At 42.2% G+C, this 23,011-nt stretch overlaps 1 protein-coding gene and 1 long non-coding RNA gene across 6 annotated transcripts in view; one reads left to right on the top strand and one right to left on the bottom strand.

Moving 5' to 3' along the window:
- ZNF475 (zinc finger protein 475) overlaps nt 1-23,011 on the bottom strand; it is a 131,010-nt gene that overhangs the window by 63,952 nt on the left and 44,047 nt on the right. For 2 of the 5 annotated variants that reach the window (XM_040444323.1, XM_040444319.1), the window contains one exon: nt 12,130-13,369. In XM_040444323.1, the coding sequence (XP_040300257.1) occupies nt 12,130-13,161 (1,032 nt within the window). In that variant the 5' untranslated portion in view covers nt 13,162-13,369. Of the gene's footprint in view, nt 1-4,404; nt 4,535-12,129; nt 13,370-23,011 lie in introns of those variants that run through there. The other 3 variants (XM_040444321.1, XM_040444320.1, XM_040444322.1) reach the window with 3 other exon arrangements.
- On the top strand, nt 3,534-6,827 carry LOC121010597 (uncharacterized). The gene is made up of 2 exons (XR_005781276.1): nt 3,534-3,876; nt 6,382-6,827. It is a non-coding gene; the product is annotated as an uncharacterized LOC121010597 (long non-coding RNA).

Raw genomic sequence — 23,011 nt, 5'->3', positions numbered from 1 at the left:
GTGCTGGGGGCCCACTCCTGATGGCTGGCTGCCAAAACAAGGGTCTGAGGGACTGTGCAGCTCTTTGGACGGCTATCATTCCACTGACCGTGTTCCTCTCTCTGCATGACAAAATTCAACAAAGAAGTTGGGGCTTTGCTGCTGTTTTAAATTTTCCACACTCCTGATTCCTTCCATTAGGGCCAAATAATTGAAATGTCTGTGGTAAGTGCACAAGGCATATCACAGAAGGCAGAAAGTTTGGATGGGAAAATAAGAGGGAAAGCTTTTCTCCTCTGTTCTTGAGGAGAAAAGAAGAAAATCTCTTTCAGAAATCCTTGTGAGTATCCCAGGGGCACCTGGGTGGCTCAGTTGGTTGAGGGTCTGAATTTGACTCAGGTCATGTCAGGTCATGATCTCACAGTTAAGGAGTCCAAGCCCCACATTGGGCTCTCTGCTGACAGCTCAGAGCCTGGAGTCTACTTCAGATTCTGTGTCTCCCTCTCTCTCTCTCTGATCCTCCCCTACTCATGCTCTGTCTGTTTGTCTCTCTCTCAAAAATACACAAACAGCAAAAAAACAAATGAACAAACATTAAACAAAAGAGAAATCTCTGTGAATATTCCAGTATCGGAAATATCTGACCAAGTAGCAGCTAATAATTACCCAGCACTTTTAAGTGCCAAGATTTGTACTAACCACTTAACATGGTTTAACGGGCAAGAATTCTCATTATAATCTTCTGGGCAAGACTCAGTGCCCTTATTTTGCAAACCAGGAAACTGAGGCACAGAGCATTTAGGCAAGTAGTAAAGCTTGTTTTCACTGAGACAGTAGGTCTTCCACCACGGCCACTATGTAGGGGCAGGAAGGAACTGACTGGGAATGATTTGTTAGACACCATCGCGGGTCCTTGGCAAAAGATCTTTCATTTTAACCCTTCACAGAGGAGGGACTAAGGCTGAGGAAGTTTAGTAATCTGCTCAAAGATTTGTGATTTTCTTGCTCACCTATCATCTGATTCCAGATGTGATTCCAGCTGCTTCTAGAAACACGGTGGAGGTGAGGACACCAATGGTCAGAGGACACCAATGGTCAATGGACATGGAGAATGTCCACAGAGTCAGTCATTGGGTAAGATTTGAAAGAAACCAGCAAAATTCCTAGGTCTGTTCTCTTGACTACCTCAAATGTTCATTCCCTTGGGATGAACAGTGCCTTCCCAGCAAATCCTATTTCAAAATGCAAACAGTCCCCTGGAGGAGATTTTCCTGGGAAGGATCTTATCAGAATCTCCCAACCCTCTTCCAACAATATCAAGAGGGGGGGGGGGGGGGGGTTTACTAGCGACTAGGCGGGAGGGTGCACAAGGTGCTAAAAAGGAAAACAAGATCAGAATATGAGACCAGGTCACCAGAGACTCGTTTCCCAAAGTCAGAATTTTGTCTGTGGTCATTTAAAGCATAATTTCAACAAGCTTGACTAGTCTGGATGTGTATAATTAAGTTTCCATTCCCCCCAGGCACGTCATACACATGCAGACGAAGTATAAATAGCATTTTCATACATAGGAGTAACTGCGTAGCTCAATCTCAAACCTCAACAATCATAGTTTGATTGTCTAGAAACCACTGGTATTTCACATTTACTTCTGGTGTTTTCAAACAAGTCTACCCAAATGTCACATCTGGAAGGATCGTTGTTTGAAATTGAATTGTTTTTGGAAATTACTGGATGCCACGTTAAGGAATTTTCCAATCCAGCCTGTGTATTGGCCAACTATTAGAGTCTGTTACTCATGATTTGGAGTTTTGTTTTGCTCCTCGGAACGATAAGAAAGCTTTGGCCAATCATTTGGAAATGCTGTTAATATTCAAATATCTTCGTGTACCTGATTTTTAAATAACAACCCACTGTTGGGGTGCCTGGTGGCTCAGTCAATTAAGTGTTCCATTTCAGCTCAGGTTATGATCTCAACATTCATGAGTTCGAGCCCCACATTGGGCTTTGTGCTGACAGCTCAGAGTCTGGAGCCTGCTTCTTATTCTGTGTTTCCCTCTCTCTCTGCCCCTCTCCCACTTGCACTCCCTCTCTCTCTCTCTCTCAAAAAACATTAAAAAATACAAAAAAACTACTGGTATTTTTTTTTTAATTTTTTTTTCAACGTTTATTTATTTTTGGGACAGAGAGAGACAGAGCATGAATGGGGGAGGGGCAGAGAGAGAGGGAGACACAGAATCGGAAACAGGCTCCAGGCTCTGAGCCATCAGCCCAGAGCCCGACGCGAGGCTCGAACTCACGGACCGCGAGATCGTGACCTGGCTGAAGTCGGACTCTTAACCGACTGCGCCACCCAGGCGCCCCAAAAACTACTGGTATTTTGAATATATGCTTGGAATTTTAGTTACAAATGTAAGTCAAAGAACAAATTCCACATTTCAGGAATCTCTGATCCTGAAAGGAATACAGTTTCTTGGTAGAAGGTTTTGTTTTGTTTTGTTTTGTTTTTTTTAATTCCCACATTTGAGATAAAACTGCTTTTCTCCCTGATTCTTTAGAAGGTTAGAAGGTGAGGTGTATGATCAAGTATCTTGCCAAATTCTTGTTAAGAATGATTTTCCTGGAAGGGGCACCTGGGTATCTCAGTAGGTTAAGTGTCCAACTCTTGATTTCAGCTCAGGTCATGATCTCATGGTTCGGGAGACTGAGTCCTACGTCAGGCTCTGCCCTGACAGCACAGAGCCTGCTTGGGATTCTCTCTCTCCCCCTCTCTCTCTGCCCATCCCCCACTATCTCTCTCTCTCAAAATAAATAATAAATAAACATTAAAAAAAGAATGACTTTCCTTGAAGAAAATGGATGGAGGATGTCCCTGGGGTTTGGTGCTTGTGCTTCTCGTTTTGGCACGAGGCCTGACCCTTGTGGTCAGATGGCTTTCAGGTCATAGGGAAAATGAAGCTTGAAGGGAGCAATGGGGGCAAGACAGGAAAAACCCACAAACTAAGAAAGCCACTCAGTTTTTCCAGCATTTACAGTCAGAGAGAAAAGGAAGCCAAGCATAGATACTATTTGACCTGGTATTCAGAAGTGGGGTTTTTTCCAATGCCTGATTGGTCTTCAGCTTATATGCTAAAGGGCCCCCCAGCTCTGAGGGAGGGCCAAAGAAGAACATTAGAATATTGATGTATTGAAATATTGGAAACTTATTGAATTCCTGGGTGTATTAGGCCCTTCCTCAATTCGTAGGACATTTCTTCACATAAGACAACCTCATAGAGGTAAAAATTTGAAAGAGAAATGAACATAAGCAGGAGGTGAATTACAAAATATAAAGGGAAAGCAAGAGATAGAGTCCTATGGTGCACCTGGGTGGCTCAGTCAGTTAAGCGTCTGACTTTGGCTCAGGTCATGATCTCATAGTGCATGAATTCTAGCCCCACCTCCGGCTCTGTGCTGACATCTCAGAGCCTGAAGCCTGCTTCAGATTCTGCATCTCCCTCTCTCTCTGTCCCTCCCCCACTCACACGCTGTCTCTCTTTCTCCCCCTCAAAAAATAAATAAACATTAAAAAAAAGAGAGAGAGAGAGTCCTAAGTCAGACCCTCTTGAAACTCCACCTATTCAGAAGTCTCAACCGTATGATGCTTAGCAGTAAGATTCTGTTCACAGGACAATCGCCTCTGTTTCAATAATGACTTCTTCCAGGTTGTATTGGACTACCTGAGTGAAGTTCTAAGAATCTTGGGAAAGATCCTAGTTGTTGAGCTTAGAATTTGGATTTCTAAGCACTACGTACATCCATCCTGTCATTACGCAGAGACTTACAAAGGATTTACGACTAGAACCTATGGGTGTCTGTTTGGAGCTGGAAGCAGAGAGATGGGAGCAAGAGGTAGAAGTAATCATATGAAGATGTACAAAATTATTTAAGTTGGATTAATTCTTTTGGACTGTGGCATGTTGTAGCTTTGTTCATTTTTAGGCCTACGTAACATTAGAATTTCTCATGTGTGATACTCTCCTCTCACAGACTTTACAGTTAATATTTTTGTTTCTAGAGGAGCAGAAAGCCACATACTGGGACACCAAATGCAGTGACTATCTAATTTTGTTTTGGTCTTTGGGCTGCAGGAGAGGTAGCTCTGTCGTGGTCTCTCCCATCACGTATATAATTGTAATTTGAAGCTTATCTTAAAAAATAGTTATGTTAGCCTGTAATTTGTACAGATGAGCATGGCTCTTCACATTTTTGTATTAGGAAGTGATACATCAATTTTACCGGTGGTGCTGTGGCTTAAAAATTTGTCACTTTCCCCTCACCCCCCACTCAATACACACATAGTCCACCCATGCAGTATACACACACAAAGATTCATGAGGCCTGGTTTCTAGAACCAAGAGGGCAGAAGAAGACTGGTCTGGTTACCTTACAGTTGTGCTTTGTACACCTGAGAGCCATGGGATCCTAGAGTGGTTCTCTGATATGCAGGCATGGTTGGCACCAAGAAAAGATGAAGAAATGGCACATGGGGGGTTGGACATCAGTAGTCCAGCTGTGAACATCATCAGGGGGCAGTTTGTGAGGTCAACACTGGATTTCATGACATCAGTACAGCTGAGGAGGTGAACTAGGGCCGCTGGAAAGGCTCATAAGGGTACTAATCCCCAGAAGGATCCCACTGAATGTTTTATCTACTGCCTGCCAAGACTTCCAAGTCATTCTTGTGTTTGGGAATCATAGAGGCAAATGGTGCCAGGAACCTTAGTCTTTTTAAAAAAATTTTTTTTAAGTTGATTTACTTTTGAGAGAGAGAGAGAGAGACAGAGCATGAACAGGGGAGGGGCAGGGAGAGGGGGAGACACAGAATACAAAGCAGTGGGCTCTGAGCTGTCATCACAGAGCCCAACGTGGGCCTCGAACTCACAAACTTTGAGATCACGACCTGAGCCAAAGACAGATGCTCTACTGAATGAGCCACCCAGGTGCCCCTCCAGGAGCCTTAGTCTTGATTTTAGAAACTCAGTCTAGCTCAAGGCATGAAGAGACAAAGGACTAAGCAGACTCTTCAAATTAACCTTTTTCTCTCTATGCCTTGCTTTCCTATCTGATAGACTTGATTAGCTTGGCTGGTACTTCGTAAAAAAAAAAAAAAAGTATGAGATATAAGTGAACAGACTGTAGTTACCTCAGTTTCCCACCAGCAGTCTACACACTTGCTTTATCCACATTCAACCTCCTTCGGACATTCACACGTGCCTCTTCCTGAAACCCTGCCCTCCCAGTGGGCGCTGGGATCCCACCCACTGCTGTGGGTTTCTCCTCCAGGCTTCCCACTCGTCCCTGTCCCCTCTCCTGTTTCTTCAGCCTCCCTCACTCCATGGGATCATAATCCTAAACATTCAAATATGGTCTGGACACTTGCATCTTTAAGGAAACCTCTCTTGGCCCAACATGTCTATTTCTACTCCACGCATTATTTCTCTCCTGGTCTTCAGAGCCAAACTTCTCAACACACATCCTGCTGTTACTGGTTCTAGGTGGTTTTGCCTTCAACACCTTTGGCAAGCATGTTTGCTATGTGGCTAACTGGCCACTAGGCAACCTCACCTTAAAAGATAAAATAACAAAAAATACAAGATGGACAGTAAAAAGGGCATGAGGAAACATGAAAACATAATTATTTTATAATTATTAATTTCTTAATTTCTTAATTTCATAATTATTAATTTCTTCCTTCATTAAGAGAGGTAACAGTTTGGGACCCCTGGTTGCCTCTGTCTGTTAAACATCTGACTCTTGATGTCAGCTTAGATCATGATCTCACAGTTGGTGAGTTCGAGCCCTACATCTTGGGATTCTGTCTCTCTCTTCCTCTCCCTCTGCTCCTCCTTCACTTGTGCTCTCTCTCTCAAAATAAATAAACTAAATAAACTTAGAAAAAAGAGACGTATCAGTTTTCCAAATACTAGAATGCATATTTGAAAGTGAGCTTTGCACTGCATTGTGAAAGCCTTCTACTCGGTTCATTCTTGGCATATTGTCACATGTCTGTTGATAGACGTTCCAAAGTTCTATGGGAAATGTGTAAGAAATGCTAATGCTATAATTCATTTGTTAGTGGGCTTTGTTACCAATGTCACTGTTATCATTTTCTCGTGTGGTATAGTATAGTATAGTATGCAATCCGCCTTCACACTTTTTTCCCCCTTCAAGTAAGTTTTATCAGCCTATTTTCTTTCAAGTCTACATATGGTGGTGTTGTTCCCTATTTTAAGACAACATCTATTCGTCAGTGTATAGAGCTTTACGGGGACTAGCTAAGATTTATATAATATAAAATTTGGAACTTTGTCAATGGAGAAATGAAACCAAACTGTCAGCCAGTTATTTTATCTTTTACAGCCAAATTGCCGTACGGCCAATTAGTTATGTGGTGAAAACGTTTGCAGCGAAATGCTTTGGGACAGTGATGTCTATGGTGGAGATGGTCACAGTAGAAACACCAGACATGATCTTCATCATCCACACACTCTGGAATCCTCACCACTACTCCGGATATGTTCTTTCCAAGGCTATAAGACTCAGTCCACACTGCCAAATCGAATAGTTATTTTTTGGCCCTCATCCTGCTCCACCTTTCAGCATCCCGCCCTGCCCTCCACATGCTTGTTCATGACATTTTCTGTAGTGTCTCCAGCCTCTCATTCTCCAGTTCCTTTTCCTTTAGTGCCTCAATGATTTAATGCCTCAGGGCTCGGCCTGGCATCTCCTTTCCCAACTCTCTGTTCATTCCTATGACCTTAAATATACATTAAAAATGCACAAATATATATCCCAGTCCAACCTTCTCTTTTGAGATCCTGACTTCTATATTCAGCCTGACTTACCCACTTAGATATGTCACAAGCACTTTGAATTTGCCGTGTCCAGAAAGGAACCATTGGTCTTAACTTCCAAGAGCCTACCCTGTCTCAAGTCTTCCCATCTTAGAAAATGGCACCAGAGCACTTGCCCAAGCTAGAAGTTTGGGAGCCGTGCTTGACCCCTCCTCAGACCTCCACATCCCAACTACCACCAAATTCTGTGCATATACCTAATCTCTGTCTTTGCTACCAAATGCCTTGGCCAAGTTTTCATCTGCTCTCAGCTGGATCCCTGCAAGAGCCACACAACTGATGACCCATGTCTCCTGGATAGCTGCAGGGACTATGGTGTTTCTACAGCCTCATCTCATTGAGCTCATTGAGCTCTGACCACACTACCTTCGGCCAGAATGTCTCCTCCTCTTATTACTCCCTTCTCCTCACATCTTTCCTCCTGGCCAATTCTTTCTTACAGGTCATGTCTCAGCTGAAATGTCGCTTCCTCCCTGAGGTTTTCTCTAACCGAGATTCTGAATGTCCACCTCCTGTCATTATTCACTGGTATATCACAATTTGCAGCTGTATATTTATTTATATTTATTTCCTATTACTTCCTCTGTAAGAATAAAAACTCCATGAGATCAAGAACTGGGTCTTTTTTATGACTAGATATTTAATACTTAGTCCAATGCCTAACAATATATATTTGCTGAATGAACACACTTCTGTCCACTTTGGCTTACTCAGCAGTCCTAGCCTGGCAGGGTAGCCACACCCAAGTTGTATCAACACATTCCACGCCTCTTAGACTTGAAAAGATAGGGTCTTCGTAATTAGATCTGGCTCTGACACCCACTACCAAACCCACTGTGTAACTTTGGTCAGGTTGTTTAACTTCAGTCTCCCCAGATAGAAGTCAGAAAATAGTATCTGTCTTATGGTAATATTGTGGAATATTAAGCTCCGATCATGAATACATAGTACTGATCATCAAGGTACTCAATAAAAAGTTGGTTTCCTTTCTTCCATGCCTTCTTATAAACTCCAAACCCAAAAGATACAAATGTGCACACTCCTTTGAGAACATGTGTCCTGCCCTTCTGAGTCTTTCTGATTATGACATTCCCACTGAGAGTTTTGCCTTTAGAGAATGGAATAGTTAGCCATGGAACAGCACTTATGATATTTAAATCACATATATAATTGTAGCTCTCAATAACTGGGGTTTGTATTCTAAGGGCACTTTCCCAAATGTATGTGGAGGTAACACAAAAAGAATAGCATTTTTCACAGCATAGACACTGTACTTTAAAAGAAAACACCAGATGGCAGCACCAGATGCTAGAGATGGGTCTGATGGGATTTTTAGCTCAAATCTAAGCATCTCTGATGCCAAAGGTAGCTTAACACTACAGAGAGAATGCTTTATAGAAATAGATGATTTCCTAAAGAAAAACATGCCTACTTTGTAATATGGTATAGGATTTTCACATCCTATGAGCAAAATTCTAAGAAAATAACTCCAAGCATTATCTACCGAATAAAAGGTAATGAGACAAAGGCTTCATTTTGGTTTGCAGTTACATTTAATAAACTGCCGATCTGTGTTCCCATTAGCCAGAAAAGGCCTGCAGTTGAAGAACGAAATACTATCAGCTTCTAGAAAAGGGCAACATTTTTTTCCAAATATTAAATGCAAGCATTAAAATTTATTCATTCATATGAAAGTAAGGATCAACAATGAGCTCTATTACTGTACACCTCAGCATCGCTTAGGAAAGTGCTTGCTAGGAGAGACAATAGACTTACTAAATAGACTAAAATTCAGTAGATTAAATGCCAATACTAACATTCAAACTGATAATCGATCTGTTTCCATCTTATGCATCCAAATTTTATCTGGGCTTCTCACCACTTTGAAAGTCCTGCTAAAGTAAATACTGCTCATGCAGGCTTTCCGCTGTTTTTGGAGGAAAGAAAGAAAGTGTGATCCTGCTCACGGTACCACGTAAACTGTGGATGCAGCAACCCCAGGTCAGTTCCACCTTTGAAATAAAAATCCCCATCAGGGTTTTATTTCTCTTACATCCTGCTTAGTCTCCTTCCCAGCTTGCCTGTGAGATCAGAAAGGGTAAATTCAGGCCTGTCTTCTGGAAGAGACAATGGACAATTCCAGACCATACTGTGGTTTCGTGGGCGAGGCGGAGCTAAAACAAACTGCCCATGGAAGTCTTGGAGAGGAACTCGTCTCAGAGGCCTTTATTTGCGTTTAGATTTGATTGAAGGGTAACAGGAACCCCTGTGTCATAAGAGAACTGAGCCAGTCTATGTTGAAGGAACATTCCGAGCACAGGGTAATTCACTCTGCCAGAGAAACGGTCACTGTTGCCCAACTGGAACGAATGGTTTTCCCAGCACTACGATGAAGGTTCTGAAAAGATTTTTCCTCACCTGAATTCACTACGAGATTGAGCCCCCTGAGAGCCTCAGGCAAGATCGCAGATTCTGATCTGAAGTCGGCTCAAGGATTCTAGAGGAAAACGGCTTTGATTGACAAGAGAAGAAGAGAAACACACATCTGAATTGTGAAAAGAACGGGCCTGTGTCGTGTCGTAGCCAAAAGTCGGCTGTCACAGGCAGATGAAATCCTGAAATCGAACAGTGCACAAAGCAGTGATCTTTATGGGAAGTGGATTATGTCCCATAACATCTCAACTTTAAATGATACAAGGAAGCTGTACTATCTAAATTTTAAATGACACAGGGAAAGAAAAACAACAATAGAACAGGATCAAATCGTAACCCAAAGAGAAAACCACACTACCCGGGAGAGGTTTCCTGTTGAAAGCACTGTGGAATGGCAAATATCTCTTCTAGGGAAGAAGTAAAGCCCAATGCTCCAAGAGATCTTATGCCTCTCTGAAGCCTACCCATTTTCTCCATTTTAATTAACGCAAGCTTGCTTTAAGTCTGGCAGCTAAAGGGACCCTATGTTGGATGACCTCCCCATGCCCTCCACTAATGCCTGTGTGGTCCCCGAATGGGCCAGCACACATCTGACAGCAATGGGTGCCAGTTTTTCACTGACACGCGCCTTCTCAGGTCTGGGAGCTGGGTGGGTTATGCTGTGACAGAGCCACATCCTCCAGATGCCCTTGTTCTGACGGACTCCCCCTACTTTGATCTAAATGCACGAGTCACCGAGGGCCATCGCTGACCTCTCCTTCTGACATCTCCCCTCCAGATGACTGGGTGAGTCAGGAGGTGTCTTCCTGTGAAGCCGTGGGCCCAGGCCAGCCTCGTTTAGCAGTCGTGACTGACTGAGAACACGCTGTGCTCAGCCTGTTGGCACAGAGTATGTGTTACAACAAGCACAGGATTCCTGACCACACTCTTCCCTATCTTGAGATCTGTACTGAGACCACGGGAAGCAAATGCATACAAGCAGGAAACAGGGCTGCAAATCAGAGAGCTCATGGACTTTCTGAGTTGTGGCCCTGAAACACAGATTCTTGTGTTCTCTGAATCCAGACCCCACACGTTCTGGAAGAAAAGCAACAGCTAGAAGATGGGAAAAACAGATCATGTTTATGAGACCAGCCTGCAGCCCATGCCACACTTAAAGAGCTTGGGTTTTGATTTCGGCACAGAAACTAGCCTTTCTTTCTTCAATGTTCACTGGAAAACTTGCTCGGCATCTCTTAGCCTGACCCTTTGGCTTTAGAATCATTGTCTTGGAAACTTGTAAACCAGTAAGTTTCTAATAATTTCATTTTAAACACGAAAGTTATGGAAAAGTACTAGAAAGTTGCCAATATAATGCAATAAAAAAAAAGTAAGCAAGAAAAGTTGCATTAAAAATAAAGGCTGCCTTCTCCACTCCCCCGCCCCCCAATCCTTCTGGTTGAATCCTTTACGATAGCTTGGGTAACCTCAGTTTCCCCAAACAGTCCATTTAAAGAGTCCCTGCAGGGGCACCTGACTGATTCGGTCAGTAAAGAATGTGACTTTTGATCTCAGGGTCATGAGTTCTAGTCCAAATCTGGGTGTGGAGCCTACTTGAAAAAGAAAAAAAAAAAAAAGAATCCTTGCAGAGGTGGGGTGTTTTAGTACCAAGCCATGGAGAAAAAAATTTTGACCACTTCCTATTTCTCATGATTTGAGATTCTGCAAGGTATGACACAGAACAGTATACCCACTCCTGGGCTTAAGGGCAGCACATGGACCATGCTGTGTGGGGGGCCACACACATTCTTCCCCAATTCCGGCTGACACTGACACTTCAGGTAAACGATACTTCACCATAGAGGTTGGGGGCCCATGGGCTCATGCTTATTCCCAGTTGCCCAAGTGGAGAGCAGAGTCTCGTATCCAACCCAAATACAGCGTACAGAGCATCAATGGGAGCTAAACCCTTCCCAGAACCATGAACCCACACCTCGTTGCTTTGGAGACTCCCCTGGAGTTAATCTCCTACATATTACAATCGTGTAAGTGTTCAAAGAAAAACATGCTGTATTTGAAGAGCACGTCTATTTCTGCAAGTGCTCCAGTGTTTAATTGTTGCTAAAGTCATTTGGGGCATTTGACACAGATTCTATTTTAGCAAGATAAACTCAGCATAACCCCGCATTGCCAAAAATGAATTCCTAAGGTAGATGACTAAAATAAACCGGTCATAAATATGGGCCGTTGGAATGGGGATTATATCTCTGCAATGTAGACACAGCATTAATGACTCATTTTCAAATAACAGTCTCTCCCAAGGATTCTTGGGATGAGGAATCAGGGAAGAAAGACATCCATCTCTCTTTCTTTAGGCAGAGCGGAAAAGGACTATAACCCCACCAGGTGGGGATGTTCTCGCATCTACTTGGCCATCAGAGATACAGCCCCTGGGGTCGGACAGGCTGCACAGAGGCAGAAATAAGTAACGGAAAGAAAACATCTGGGGCGCCTGGGTAGCTCGGTCGGTTGAGCGTCCGACTTCGGCTCAGGTCACGATCTCACGGGTCCGTGAGTTCGAGCCCCGCATCGGGCTCTGTGCTGATCACTCAGAGCCTGGAGCCTGTTTCGGATTCTGTGTCTCCCTCTCTCTCTGCCCCTCCCCTGTTCATGCTCTGTCTCTCTCTGTCTCAAAAATAAATAAATGTTAAAAAAAATTAAAAAAAAAAAAAAAAGAAAACATCCTAGGAGTGGGGCATCCTGGGGATCGTTTTCTCTCCCTACCCTGGAGGCAGAATATACCCCCAGGTCCACTCAATGCATGTCACGTGGCATGAGTTACCTTATCAGTCACAGTGGGCACTGCCATGTTCCTTTGCTGCTTGGAACTTGTGGACTCTTTCAGGCCACCTTTCCTCCCTAAGGTCAAATTCTGAATTTTTGGTGCACTTGGTTGAACCCTACAGCTTCTCTGGTGTACCAGAAGGCGGTCTGGGGCAAAGGTCCGGCCGCAATTTGCACAGGGCACCAGCTGAGCTTGACTTGGCTCCTCTTGGTTGGACTGTCCAGTTGGAAGGGGCTGAGGCTTCCGTGGGAGTGGTCGGCGGAGCTCCCTGGGGAGCCGGTCGTTTTCTATTTGCCACTTTTCTAGGCATTTGGGCTCATGAATAGGAAGGGACAGAGTGCCAAATTCCCTACCACAAATGTAGCAGATGAGAGTCTTTGGTCGGGCTGGGATGCCACCAGCAGCTTTCCTGGCACCAGTCGGATCATCAAAACGGTTGGGGTTTGGTGCTCTGGGCCCCTCATCCTTCGGCTTGCAGCTCCTCTGGTGAACGAGACGACGATCCGGCAAGAATGTGCGGCCACAGGATTCACAGGGCAGCAGCTGAGCCTGGGAACTTTGAAACGCTGCTTCGTTCACGGCCTGAAGATTGTAGGACCCACTGCCCCTGAGAGGCTGTGGTTTGGAGGGTTCTGGCCTCCGCAGGTGTTTGGGCAACTTGCTGTTTTCAATACGCCACTTCTCCAAGCACTGGGGTTCATGAATGGCAATTGATTGGGAGCCAAATTCTCGGCCACAGATATAGCACACCTGGAATCCAGGCCTGCGGGATGGTATCACAGGGGGGCTGTGCGGACTTCCTGACATAATTCTCCTACTGGACCGTTTTGAGAGTATCACTGTTCCAGGTCTTGTCAGAGGTCCTATCTTTATTTTTCCAGCAGGATTGACATGCTCTGTTTCTGGCAAAAGGCTGGAATGGGAGTCACTAGGTAGAACGGCTTGGTCGATAAGGAAGGTGGGTTCTTTAGAATGGTGGAAAGACTGTTGTAATTTGTTGGAAACCCTTTTTTTCTTTCCTGTTTCCATTAACAAGCAAGTCTTTCTCTATGCTCTGATTTCATGCCAGACCCCTTTTGGGATCCTGGTTACAGCGAAGGTTAGTCAGGTTGGCTGTCCTGGGGTTCCACATTGTTGCCAATACCTTAGTCCCAAAGACCGTGACTCAGAGCTTCATTGCAGGGCAGCAGTCTGGAATGCTGGAAAGTCCTCATTAAACCTCAGATGCTTCCAAGATCTGGGGGGAAAACATAAATCAAGAAGTTATTACACACACACACACACACACACACACACACACACATACACAAACACACATCCCCCTTAGATTGTAAGGTGACAAAGAACAGTAATTTTTTTTTTTTTTGGACCTAGTATCCTCTTTGGCTAGCAGAGTAACTGGCAGATAAGATTTGTTCAATACATTTTGAAATAAATTTGAAGAAAATTTCCATTATGAATTTTACTGTATAAAGAAGTGTTCTGTCCAAAGAAAGATCAACAGTTACAGTGTATCACAGACACACAGGGCACACACCCACAGGGGCATGGTGGTGAGACGACGGAAGATAGAACCAGCAACCGCGACAATGAGATTAATGAGGCTGTGGGTAATGTAAAAAGACTTTCTTCCACTCCCTTAGGGATTCACAGCTTTTTAGTGCCATGGATCCTTTTGATAGTTCTCTGAAGCCTATGAACCTCTTCTCAGAATAATCATTTTAAAAGCCAAAAATAAAACTCTTACTATTACCAGTGAAACTAATTTTGTTGAAATAATTTATCAAATATTTTTGGTCATGATAGATGTTATATTCGAGACATAGTAATATGCCAGACTTAATGAGTGCTCATGAGCCTAAAGTTAAGAGCTCCTGCCAAAGTAGTTCAACAGTGAATATTATGAGGATTATCAGGAAAGCCCCCAGAGTGGGCAAACTTCTTATAACCTACCAGGTTTCCACTTTTCTTTATTGTGGGAATGGAATATGGATAAATTGTGGCCATGTATGTCAAGCCAAGAATGCCACCCAGGCCTTTACCGTTCCTGGTAAAATCTCTGTAGATCTCCCCTGTGATGGACAGGTTGAAATTTTGCTTGAAGTTCTTTTTATAGCTGTTGAACTCATTTCCTTGTATTATCCCTATCTCTATCATATCTATATCTATACAGATGGATAATATGGATAATAAAGATTAGATAATACAGATAATATACAATTAGATAAATATCTATTTATATATTATAGTTACATATAATATATTATTATATGTAATATATAATAACCATAATATGGAAGATAGATAATACAGATAATATCTATTATTATATATAAATATACTTTATATTTATATATTATACTATATATTACATTATATGTATAATTTATTACTTTAAATTATTTTAAATTTAATTTAAATTATTTTAATTATCAATATTAATCATTAATTTATTGTTACAAATAACTGTATATGATTATGTGATATATTATAATAGATGTTATCTATCTGTCTTCCAAATAATTTTTATAAAAACATGGCTCATGATTTTCCCAAACATCACGGGCAAAAGGCTAAAGAATTTTTACCTTGGGGAAAAGCATGAGTCAGTTTCACCCAGGGGGAAGATTACTGTCTAAACCCCAGGAAAGATTGCTGTCGGAAGTCTTAGGGCCTTCTGCATTTCTGGAAGGGTGACTCAGGTCTGGCTCTGTGGGTATTACCCACTCCCAACCATGAAGAAAGCAGCAGCTGATCTGAGGCTGGACCCTGTAGACATAGCAGAAGACTGGGTCCACACAGCACAAGGACAACCTTCTGGTCATGTCAAAACAATGGTTGGGAATTGCATTTGCTACGGGACAAAAAAAGCTGGGAGACCTATGCCTAGTTCCTGTATTTTGGTGCCAAGGAAGGTCTGAATCTTTGCACTTAAGACTATCAGATTGGTTCTGGCACAGAAAACGAAGCTATCTGTCATTTGGACAGATCCTCAGACAGTGATATTAACACGTGACAAAAGAATGTGTTGGCCCCAGAGTAGCCAGCACAGAAATGAACCTCAGAGAAACAAAATGTGTCACCTGATTGGCACCATCCAAAAAAGAAAGTGGATCTAAAAAAACACAAGGAGGGGCACCTGGGTGGAGCAGTTGGTTAAGCGTCCGACTTCAGCCAGGTCACGATCTCGCGGTCCGTGGGTTCGAGCCCCGCGTCAGGCTCTGGGCTGATGGCTCAGAGCCTGGAGCCTGTTTCTGATTCTGTGTCTCCCTCTCTCTCTGCCCCTCCCCCGTTCATGCTCTGTCTCTCTCTGTCCCAAAAATAAATAAACGTTGAAAAAAAAATTAAAAAAAAATAAAATAACACAAGGAATGGGGCATCTGGGTGGCTTCGTTGGTCGAGCGTCCAACTTTGGCTCAGGTCATGATCTCTCAGGTCATGATCTCTCATTTCAAGAACTCGAGCCCTGAGTTGGGCTCTGTGCTGACAGCTCAGAGCCTGGAGTCTGCTTCGGATTCTGTGTCTCCTTCTCTCTCTGTTCCTTCCCCACTCATGTTCTCTGTCTCTGTCTCTCTCTTTCAAAAATAAATAAAAATGTTTAAAAAATTAAGAAAAACCCACAAGGAATCTAGTACAATTTTATCGGCTCATGGGGGAAATCACCCCAAACCATTGCTTCGGTTGGTTCCAGTATACAACAAGGACCCCTTGTTTTCATTTTCCATTTTCCTTCATACCTGGAAGTTGCAGACAACAAAAGGACTTGAGGCAGGAAAAATCAATGCAATTAAATAACCTTACTCCCCCTAAACTTGCGCACAATCTCTATCTTTTCTTTCTCTCTCTCTCCCTCCCCCCCACCCCCCACACAGCTCCCAGCCAATCAGAATACTGGGAAGGCCACCTAACTTGCCTCAACAATTCCCGTCTCTTTATGATCAGGTAAAAGAACTAATACTGAACACCAACTAGGCAACAGATAGTGCACTAATTTTTATACACATAATTTCAATCAATTCTCAAATGAGGCAGGTATTGTTTCAGTTTTATAAACCGAAGACCCTGTGACTCAGAAAAGGCAAGTAACTTGCCCAAGACAGTCAGTGTTTAAGTGACAGAACTGGGGACCAACGCCAGCTCCCTTTGGCTCCAGGAGTCGGCTCTTTCCATGATTCACTCTGCTGAACATTCCACCCACTGAGCTTCTTCCCTGTTTTAATATACAATTCATATGTCTAATGGGAAGGTAACTAAGCTTTCACCAGGCTTTATGTTGCCCTTTAGGAGAAGGAAGAGAGAAAAGGGAGACGGTGAAGCCTTGGAGATGGAAAAAGCAGGAGAGAGAGACTGGGGATACTGGGGACAGTATTTTTCCTGAACCAACAGGGGTCATTTTATTTTGCTGGAACTGGCTTTCTCGATGACATTTTCCCCCTGCATGATATGCAATACGGATCTTTTTCCTAATCTCACCAACATCCCTGAGAGAAATCCACATTACCACACAGGCGTGGGGATGGGGGAGGGGTAGTTGGGGGACAGTGAGTGCAGGGGGAAAGCAAAGGCTGCCCCAAGAGGCCAGAGGTGTTCTCTTTGCAGCCACTTCACCATTTTGATTAGGAATGTATCTTTCTGCAAGTGGACATGTTTGCACTGGAGATACTTTGGAGCAAACATGAGAGCATCATCAAATTCCTAACTGTATCTTTCTTTTCTTTTCTTTTCTTTTTTTTTTTTTTTACCATCTCTTTCCTCCCTCAATGTCCTCCTGAAATTTCAGTCTTATTGTGATTAAAGGTATCAAAAAAGGAAAGAGGAGGTAGCTGGAAGCCAGTGAAATTTTGGGGACTGGCGGGGTCAAATGGAGAAACTTAGGAAGTTTCCGTCATTGATTCTGACAAGGTGTAGCATGGCCAGATGCTCTCCCCTATATGTTAGTTCTAAGGGCCAAATGAGTGGAAAATACTAAATGCATATTCTTGAATCACTTAAGAAATTGGCTTGCCATGCAGTCACATCATAAAGCAATGTTGCTAGTTTATAAAGAGAACTACTTTGCAAAGCCAGCCAGCTTTACCCCAAGCAGCCGTGGAGAAATGTTCACTCCAGTTGGTCTGAATTATTCATTTTGACCATATTTGCACATAGGATATTCAAGGAATGTCTTGGAAGGCATCACATTTTATCGATATGATGCCATTTTTCCATGCCCTTTGGGGTTCACAGGAAGGGAGGGACACACTGACAAAGATGAATATAATAACCATGGAAATCCAAACCTATCTTGGCATAAGAAGGTGTTTCCCTATAAAAGAGGGGAAAGAGCACAACCCAAGAATTAAATCTTTTTTTTTTAAGTGTAGTCTTTTGAAACAAAATAAACATAAGTGATGCATAACCCCTTCCCTGTTAGTATAGAATCCAAATTCTTTAAATGTACAAATGAATAAATAAGAAAGATGGAGTTGAGCTGATGCTGGCTCTGAGCAAAATTGTAAAATAGAGGAGGTTTGTCTTTAATATCTTCCATCCACCTCATTCAGCAGGCTCCATTCTCCCCTGCCTGGTGCCCTAAAATGCTTGCCAGTCTTCCTTCCTTTGGAAATCTAGCTTTCAAAAGGGAGCCGATAGACTTATTCACACCAAGGCTTATGACTGATGCGATAATATCCCTCCCACAGTCTGGCAAAGATGACTATTTCCCCACCAGTAGTTATTCTGCCCAACTTCCTCAAATTAAGAGAGCCCCCATTCTTAGCTGAGCACATGATTTCCCAGGTAAGTCTGCAGGTGCCTTTGCAGTATTGTGTAAGACTTGTAAGAACACTTTCTGAAAGGAAGAGACACAACCTTCTCCTCTTCCCTTCCTTTATTCTGATGCTTAAAACACAGAGGTGATGGCTGGAGCACTAGCAGCCATCTTGGACCAGACTACATTCACGTGACCCTTGACATGACAGAGCACAGACATGTATGGACTTGAGTTTCTGGTAAAGGTGGAGCCATCATAAATCTCTTGAGTGTCACCCTTGGTCTTTATTTACATAAGAGAAATAAATGTCTACTTGTATTGTAGCCACTTTTAAATAGTTTTCTACTTGCATGAAATCTATAATTAAAGCCTAATTCTAATGAGGTACAGTTTTATTTTATTTTATTTTATTTTATTTTTTATTATGAAATTTATTGTCAAATTGGCTTCCATACAACACCCAGTGCTCATCCCAACAGGTGCCCTCAATACCCATCACCCACCCTCCCCTCCCTCCCACCCCCCATAAACCCTCAGTTTGTTCTCAGTTTTTAGGAGTCTCTTATGTTTTGGCTCCCTCCCTCTCTAACCATTTTTTTTTCCTTCCCCTCCCCCATGGTATTCTCTTAAATTTCTCAGGATCCACATAGGAGTTAAAACATATGGGATCTGTCCTTCTCTGTATGACTTATTTCACTTAGCATCACACTCTCCAGTTCCATCCATGTTGCTACAAAAGGCCATATGTCATTCTTTCTCATTGCCCCATAGTATTCCATTGTGTATATAAACCACAATTTCTTTATCCATTCATCACTGGATGGACATTTAGGCTCTTTCCATAATTTGGCTATTGTTGAGAGTGTTGCTATAAACATTGGGGTACAAGTGACCCTATGCATCAGTACTCCTGTATCCCTTGGGTAAATTCCTAGCAGTGCTACTACTGGGTCATAGGGTAGGTCTGTTTTTAATTTTTTGAGGAACCTCCACACTGGTTTCCAGAGTGGCTGCACCAGTTTGCATTCCCACCAACAGTGCAACAGGGTTTTCATTTCTCCACATCCTCTCCAGCATCTATAGTCTCCTGTTTTGTTCATTTTAGCCACTCTGACTGGCATGAGGTGATATCTGAGTGTGGTTTTGATTTGTATTTCCCTTTTTTTTAAATTATGAAATTTATTGATACAGTTGTATTTTAATAGCTGTCTTTGGCCTAGCACAAAATGAATTCTAACAGCAATATTTTAACTTCAGGACCTTCTTTTTTGATGAGAGAATTTTTTTTTTTGAGAAAGTACATGTTTGGGGACAAAACTGACTTATTAAATATATACTTTTTCCTGAAAATCAGAAATAAAAAAATTGAAAGTGTAAACATGAACCAGTGGTTCTGAAGAAATTGGTTCACAATCCCCCTTTCCTAGAATTATTTTTTTGGGAACAAAGTTGAATCACATATTTTGCTTCAGGAAAATAAAAACTTATTTTTTTCCATGAGCTTTCAAAGGAACAAGAAGGCCATTGTTTTTTGTTGTTGTTGTTATTGTTTTTTTTTTTTTGAAGGTTTATTTTTGAGAGAGACAGAGCTCAAGCAGGGGAGGGGCAGAGAGAACTGGAGACACAGAATCCAAAGCAGGCTCTAGACTCTGAGCTGTCAGCACGGAGCCCAAGCCGGGGCTCAAACTCACGAACCGTGAGATGACCTGAACTGAAGTTGGATTCCCAACTGACTGAGACACCCAGGCGTCCCTCTGTATCTCCTCCTTGAAGATCCAATTTTCAGCTCCATAAGGCACTTCTTCAAGGTTTCTAGGTTCTGATAACTTAGAAAAACACAGCCACAGGAGAGATGACAGAAGAAGAAAAAGAAAGGAAGAAAGAAAGAAAGAAAGAAAGAAAGAAAGAAAGAAAGAAAGACACAAACAGGCAATAAATCTCTTCCTTTGATACTTCAGCCCTAGGAATGGTAGCTGTTGCTTCCTTCATTTAGTAGCGTTCTCTTTTTACCCTGCTGGTTACTACCTATAACAACTTCATTCCTGGTTAACAATCTTTTTATGAAATTCTAGTTAAATAAGTGGTATGGTTTCTGTCTCCTGACTGATATAACCACCCTTAGAATATAAGTAATAAAAATCTGTGATATTCAAGCTGCACATTACCTCAGGATTGCAGCCAATATAAACTCAAATGAGTTCTTTCATAGCATCTCAGAAAATCATACGGTATGCATCCTAACATCCAATCCTCAACTTATTCAGACAACTGAAAACCTATTTTTGTAATGGTTCCACCATCATTGTGCTTCAAGAGCTAGAACATGTTTGCTTTTCCATTTGTGACTAACAGAATTAAACCAAAAGAAGAAATTCGCCATTTAGGCATTTTTCTTCATTTTATATGATAATCTTCAGCAGCTGACGGCCCAGCCATAAGGCCAGCACTGCCACATAGGGAGTCGCATTACAGTGACCCCACTCATAGATGAAAGACGACCAGCTGACTCGGATTCTCTGCACTTCCTTCTGTGTAGCATCTGGGCCAGTAGCACATGCAGTCCTCAATAATTCTCATGTGAATGACAAAAGATTCTAAGGTGAGAGCCACTGGGAACTGGGGGTGGACTGTTTTGGGAAAGACAGAAGCAGCACTGGAAAGGTGAAAAATGAAACCACTTTCAGAAAAGCTATTTAGCCTGAGGTTTATAGGGCTTTAAGGGAATCTGGCTGTCCACGTGGGCATTTCCAGGCTGATTTTGAATAGTTAATGAAAATTTACCCTTCCTTGTCTTTCCTTCACTGTGAAGCATTTTCAACCAAGAAGTAAGTTTCTTCACCTTCATTCAGTCTAATTATCAGGTGTAGACATAATAGTCTATGGTGTTGGGAAAGCTATGCAAACAGAAAATGGGAGAAATACACTCTTTACACTTCTAAGTAGAGCCTTTGGTAAGGACATTTTATGTTGTTAAGGCTCATAATATCACCCTATGAAGGCTATTGTTAGATTGAGCCTGTAATTTTCACTCTATATTGAGTTTCCAAATCACAGAGTACTCGAGTCACAAATGCCACACAGGTATGACCATGTAATTGTAATATTGTCATTTGGAGTGGTAGAGAACTGGTTATGGAAACCATCAGTCTCATCACATCAGAATCCTATCATGTGTAGAAATTCAAAGGGTAGGCAAAAAAAAGGGGGGGGGAGGGGGAGTCAGGCTGTGGAATAATAAACAAATATACAAACCATCTTTTCTGAAATTTGGAGTATTTCTATTCTATTCCAAATAGCTCTTTATCAAGACTTTAAAAAAGGGTTGATAGGCCAAATCCAGTCCACAGATAAGTTCCTTTTGGCCTGCTTAGAGTTAAAAATGTTTGAACTGGGTGCAATTGTTTTAAAATTGGGAGATGTCACACAAATCAGGATTTTGGTTTCCTTTGAGAAAGTGGAAGATCTGGCCATACAGAGTCCATATTCCAACGTGGCAACAACCAATATAAACATATGGAATAAAGGCCATGCCTATAGGTCAAACAGCTAGTTTTCACTCTTCCAAAGTTTCTCATCAGCCCCTTGATTTATTTATTTGCAGTTCATTCTTGATTCTCAAAGGCATTTGACTTCCTGACCATTTGTGATCCTTGCTATAAAATGTCCCTTTCCCCTGTTTTCCTCCTCAACTAAATGTTTGAAAATCCCTTCAAGGAGCACTTGTTCTCAGTCAACTGGGAATCCAGTTGAAGTCTCCTCTATAGGAGATATTTGTTAAAAACATGACATATTTATTGGTAAAAATTCAGAAACGAAGCTTCGTAATGACAGCAGAGAGAGGCAGAAGGATTTATTTCTAAGAGAGAAGGGAATATCCAAAGGGAAAAGAAAGAACCAGTGACCTGAGGAGGAATTTTCAAACATTATTGGAGGGTCATAGGAAATGATGCATCTACTTTCAGAGAGAAAAAAAAAAATCAAGCAGCCAGTGTTTAGATCAGCCACAGGAGAGATGATAGAAGAAGAAAAAGAAAGAAAGAAAGAAAGAAAGAAAGAAAGAAAGAAAGAAAGAAAGAAAGACACAAACAGGCAATAAATGTGTTTGGAGACCATCTGAACTTTTTGGAGGCACTCCCATAATTACTTAGTTACCATTGATATAATAAGAGCTACTCTTCTGCTTAAGCCAACGATTCTTGATTTACCGTTAAATGATTCCTCAGATGAAGAATGTTGGATGGCTTCAGTTATTAATCTAAAGAAAGAATCAGTCAAAAGAACATCAACAAGCCATTAACAATATATTGCTGGACTTCCAAGATTTGGGCTGGAAATATGTCCTAAGAGAATTATGCTTCCTTGTGCGGATTACAGAATCTGGCACACTTTTTCTTTCTGACAAACTGGCCTTTTTGTCAAGTACCACCTATAAATTAGTTTGAACTGAAAATGTTTAAGAACGGCATGGCAATTCCTTCTCAACCTAGAATGAGATATCAGATATCCATCAAGGGTCTCAAGTTGATGTATTATGATAAAACAGTGGAGGAAACAACAGATACCATTTTATTATTTAAAAATTGCAACTAGATGCACGTGTCATGTTGCCCCTGTCATGTGATACGTTTGCACAGAGTTCCTACTGTCTTCATGTACATGATTTATTGTCTCGGTGTGCTACCTCAGTGTGGTATCTTTGGCCCACACTTACAAGCCACAGAGTGGTAGTATCAGAAGGGTAGTCACTGGATTCAGTGGGTCCAGGTGGAAATAAGCACAAAGAAGAACACAGCTGGCTTTGAAAGGAGGTACTTGGCCAGGGGAGTTTGGCCGATGAGAGATGGGCTTCACTGTATCCTGGAGGAACCTTTTCTTAACCACATCACCCATTGACCAGACAACAGGCAACAGCCTTAGCACCACCCACCTCCGGGAGGTTGGTGCCTCCCAGAGCCTGGCTGACACTTAAATTGATCGTCATTACCATTCATTGCAGACATCAACACCCTTTGTCAATGCTCTCTCCACCCAAAGCTATTTCTGAGGAAAGTCCCTGGGAAGAATGTCAAAAACAGGGCCGAGCCCAGAAGGCAGGCTGGGTTTCTGCTGTGTGTGTCATGAATGCGC

The sequence above is a fragment of the Herpailurus yagouaroundi genome, unplaced genomic scaffold (genome assembly GCF_014898765.1).
Source record: "Herpailurus yagouaroundi ecotype Mexico unplaced genomic scaffold, PumYag 192, whole genome shotgun sequence".
Lineage (NCBI taxonomy): Eukaryota > Metazoa > Chordata > Mammalia > Carnivora > Felidae > Herpailurus > Herpailurus yagouaroundi.
This window is presented reverse-complemented; position numbering and strand designations above follow the sequence as displayed.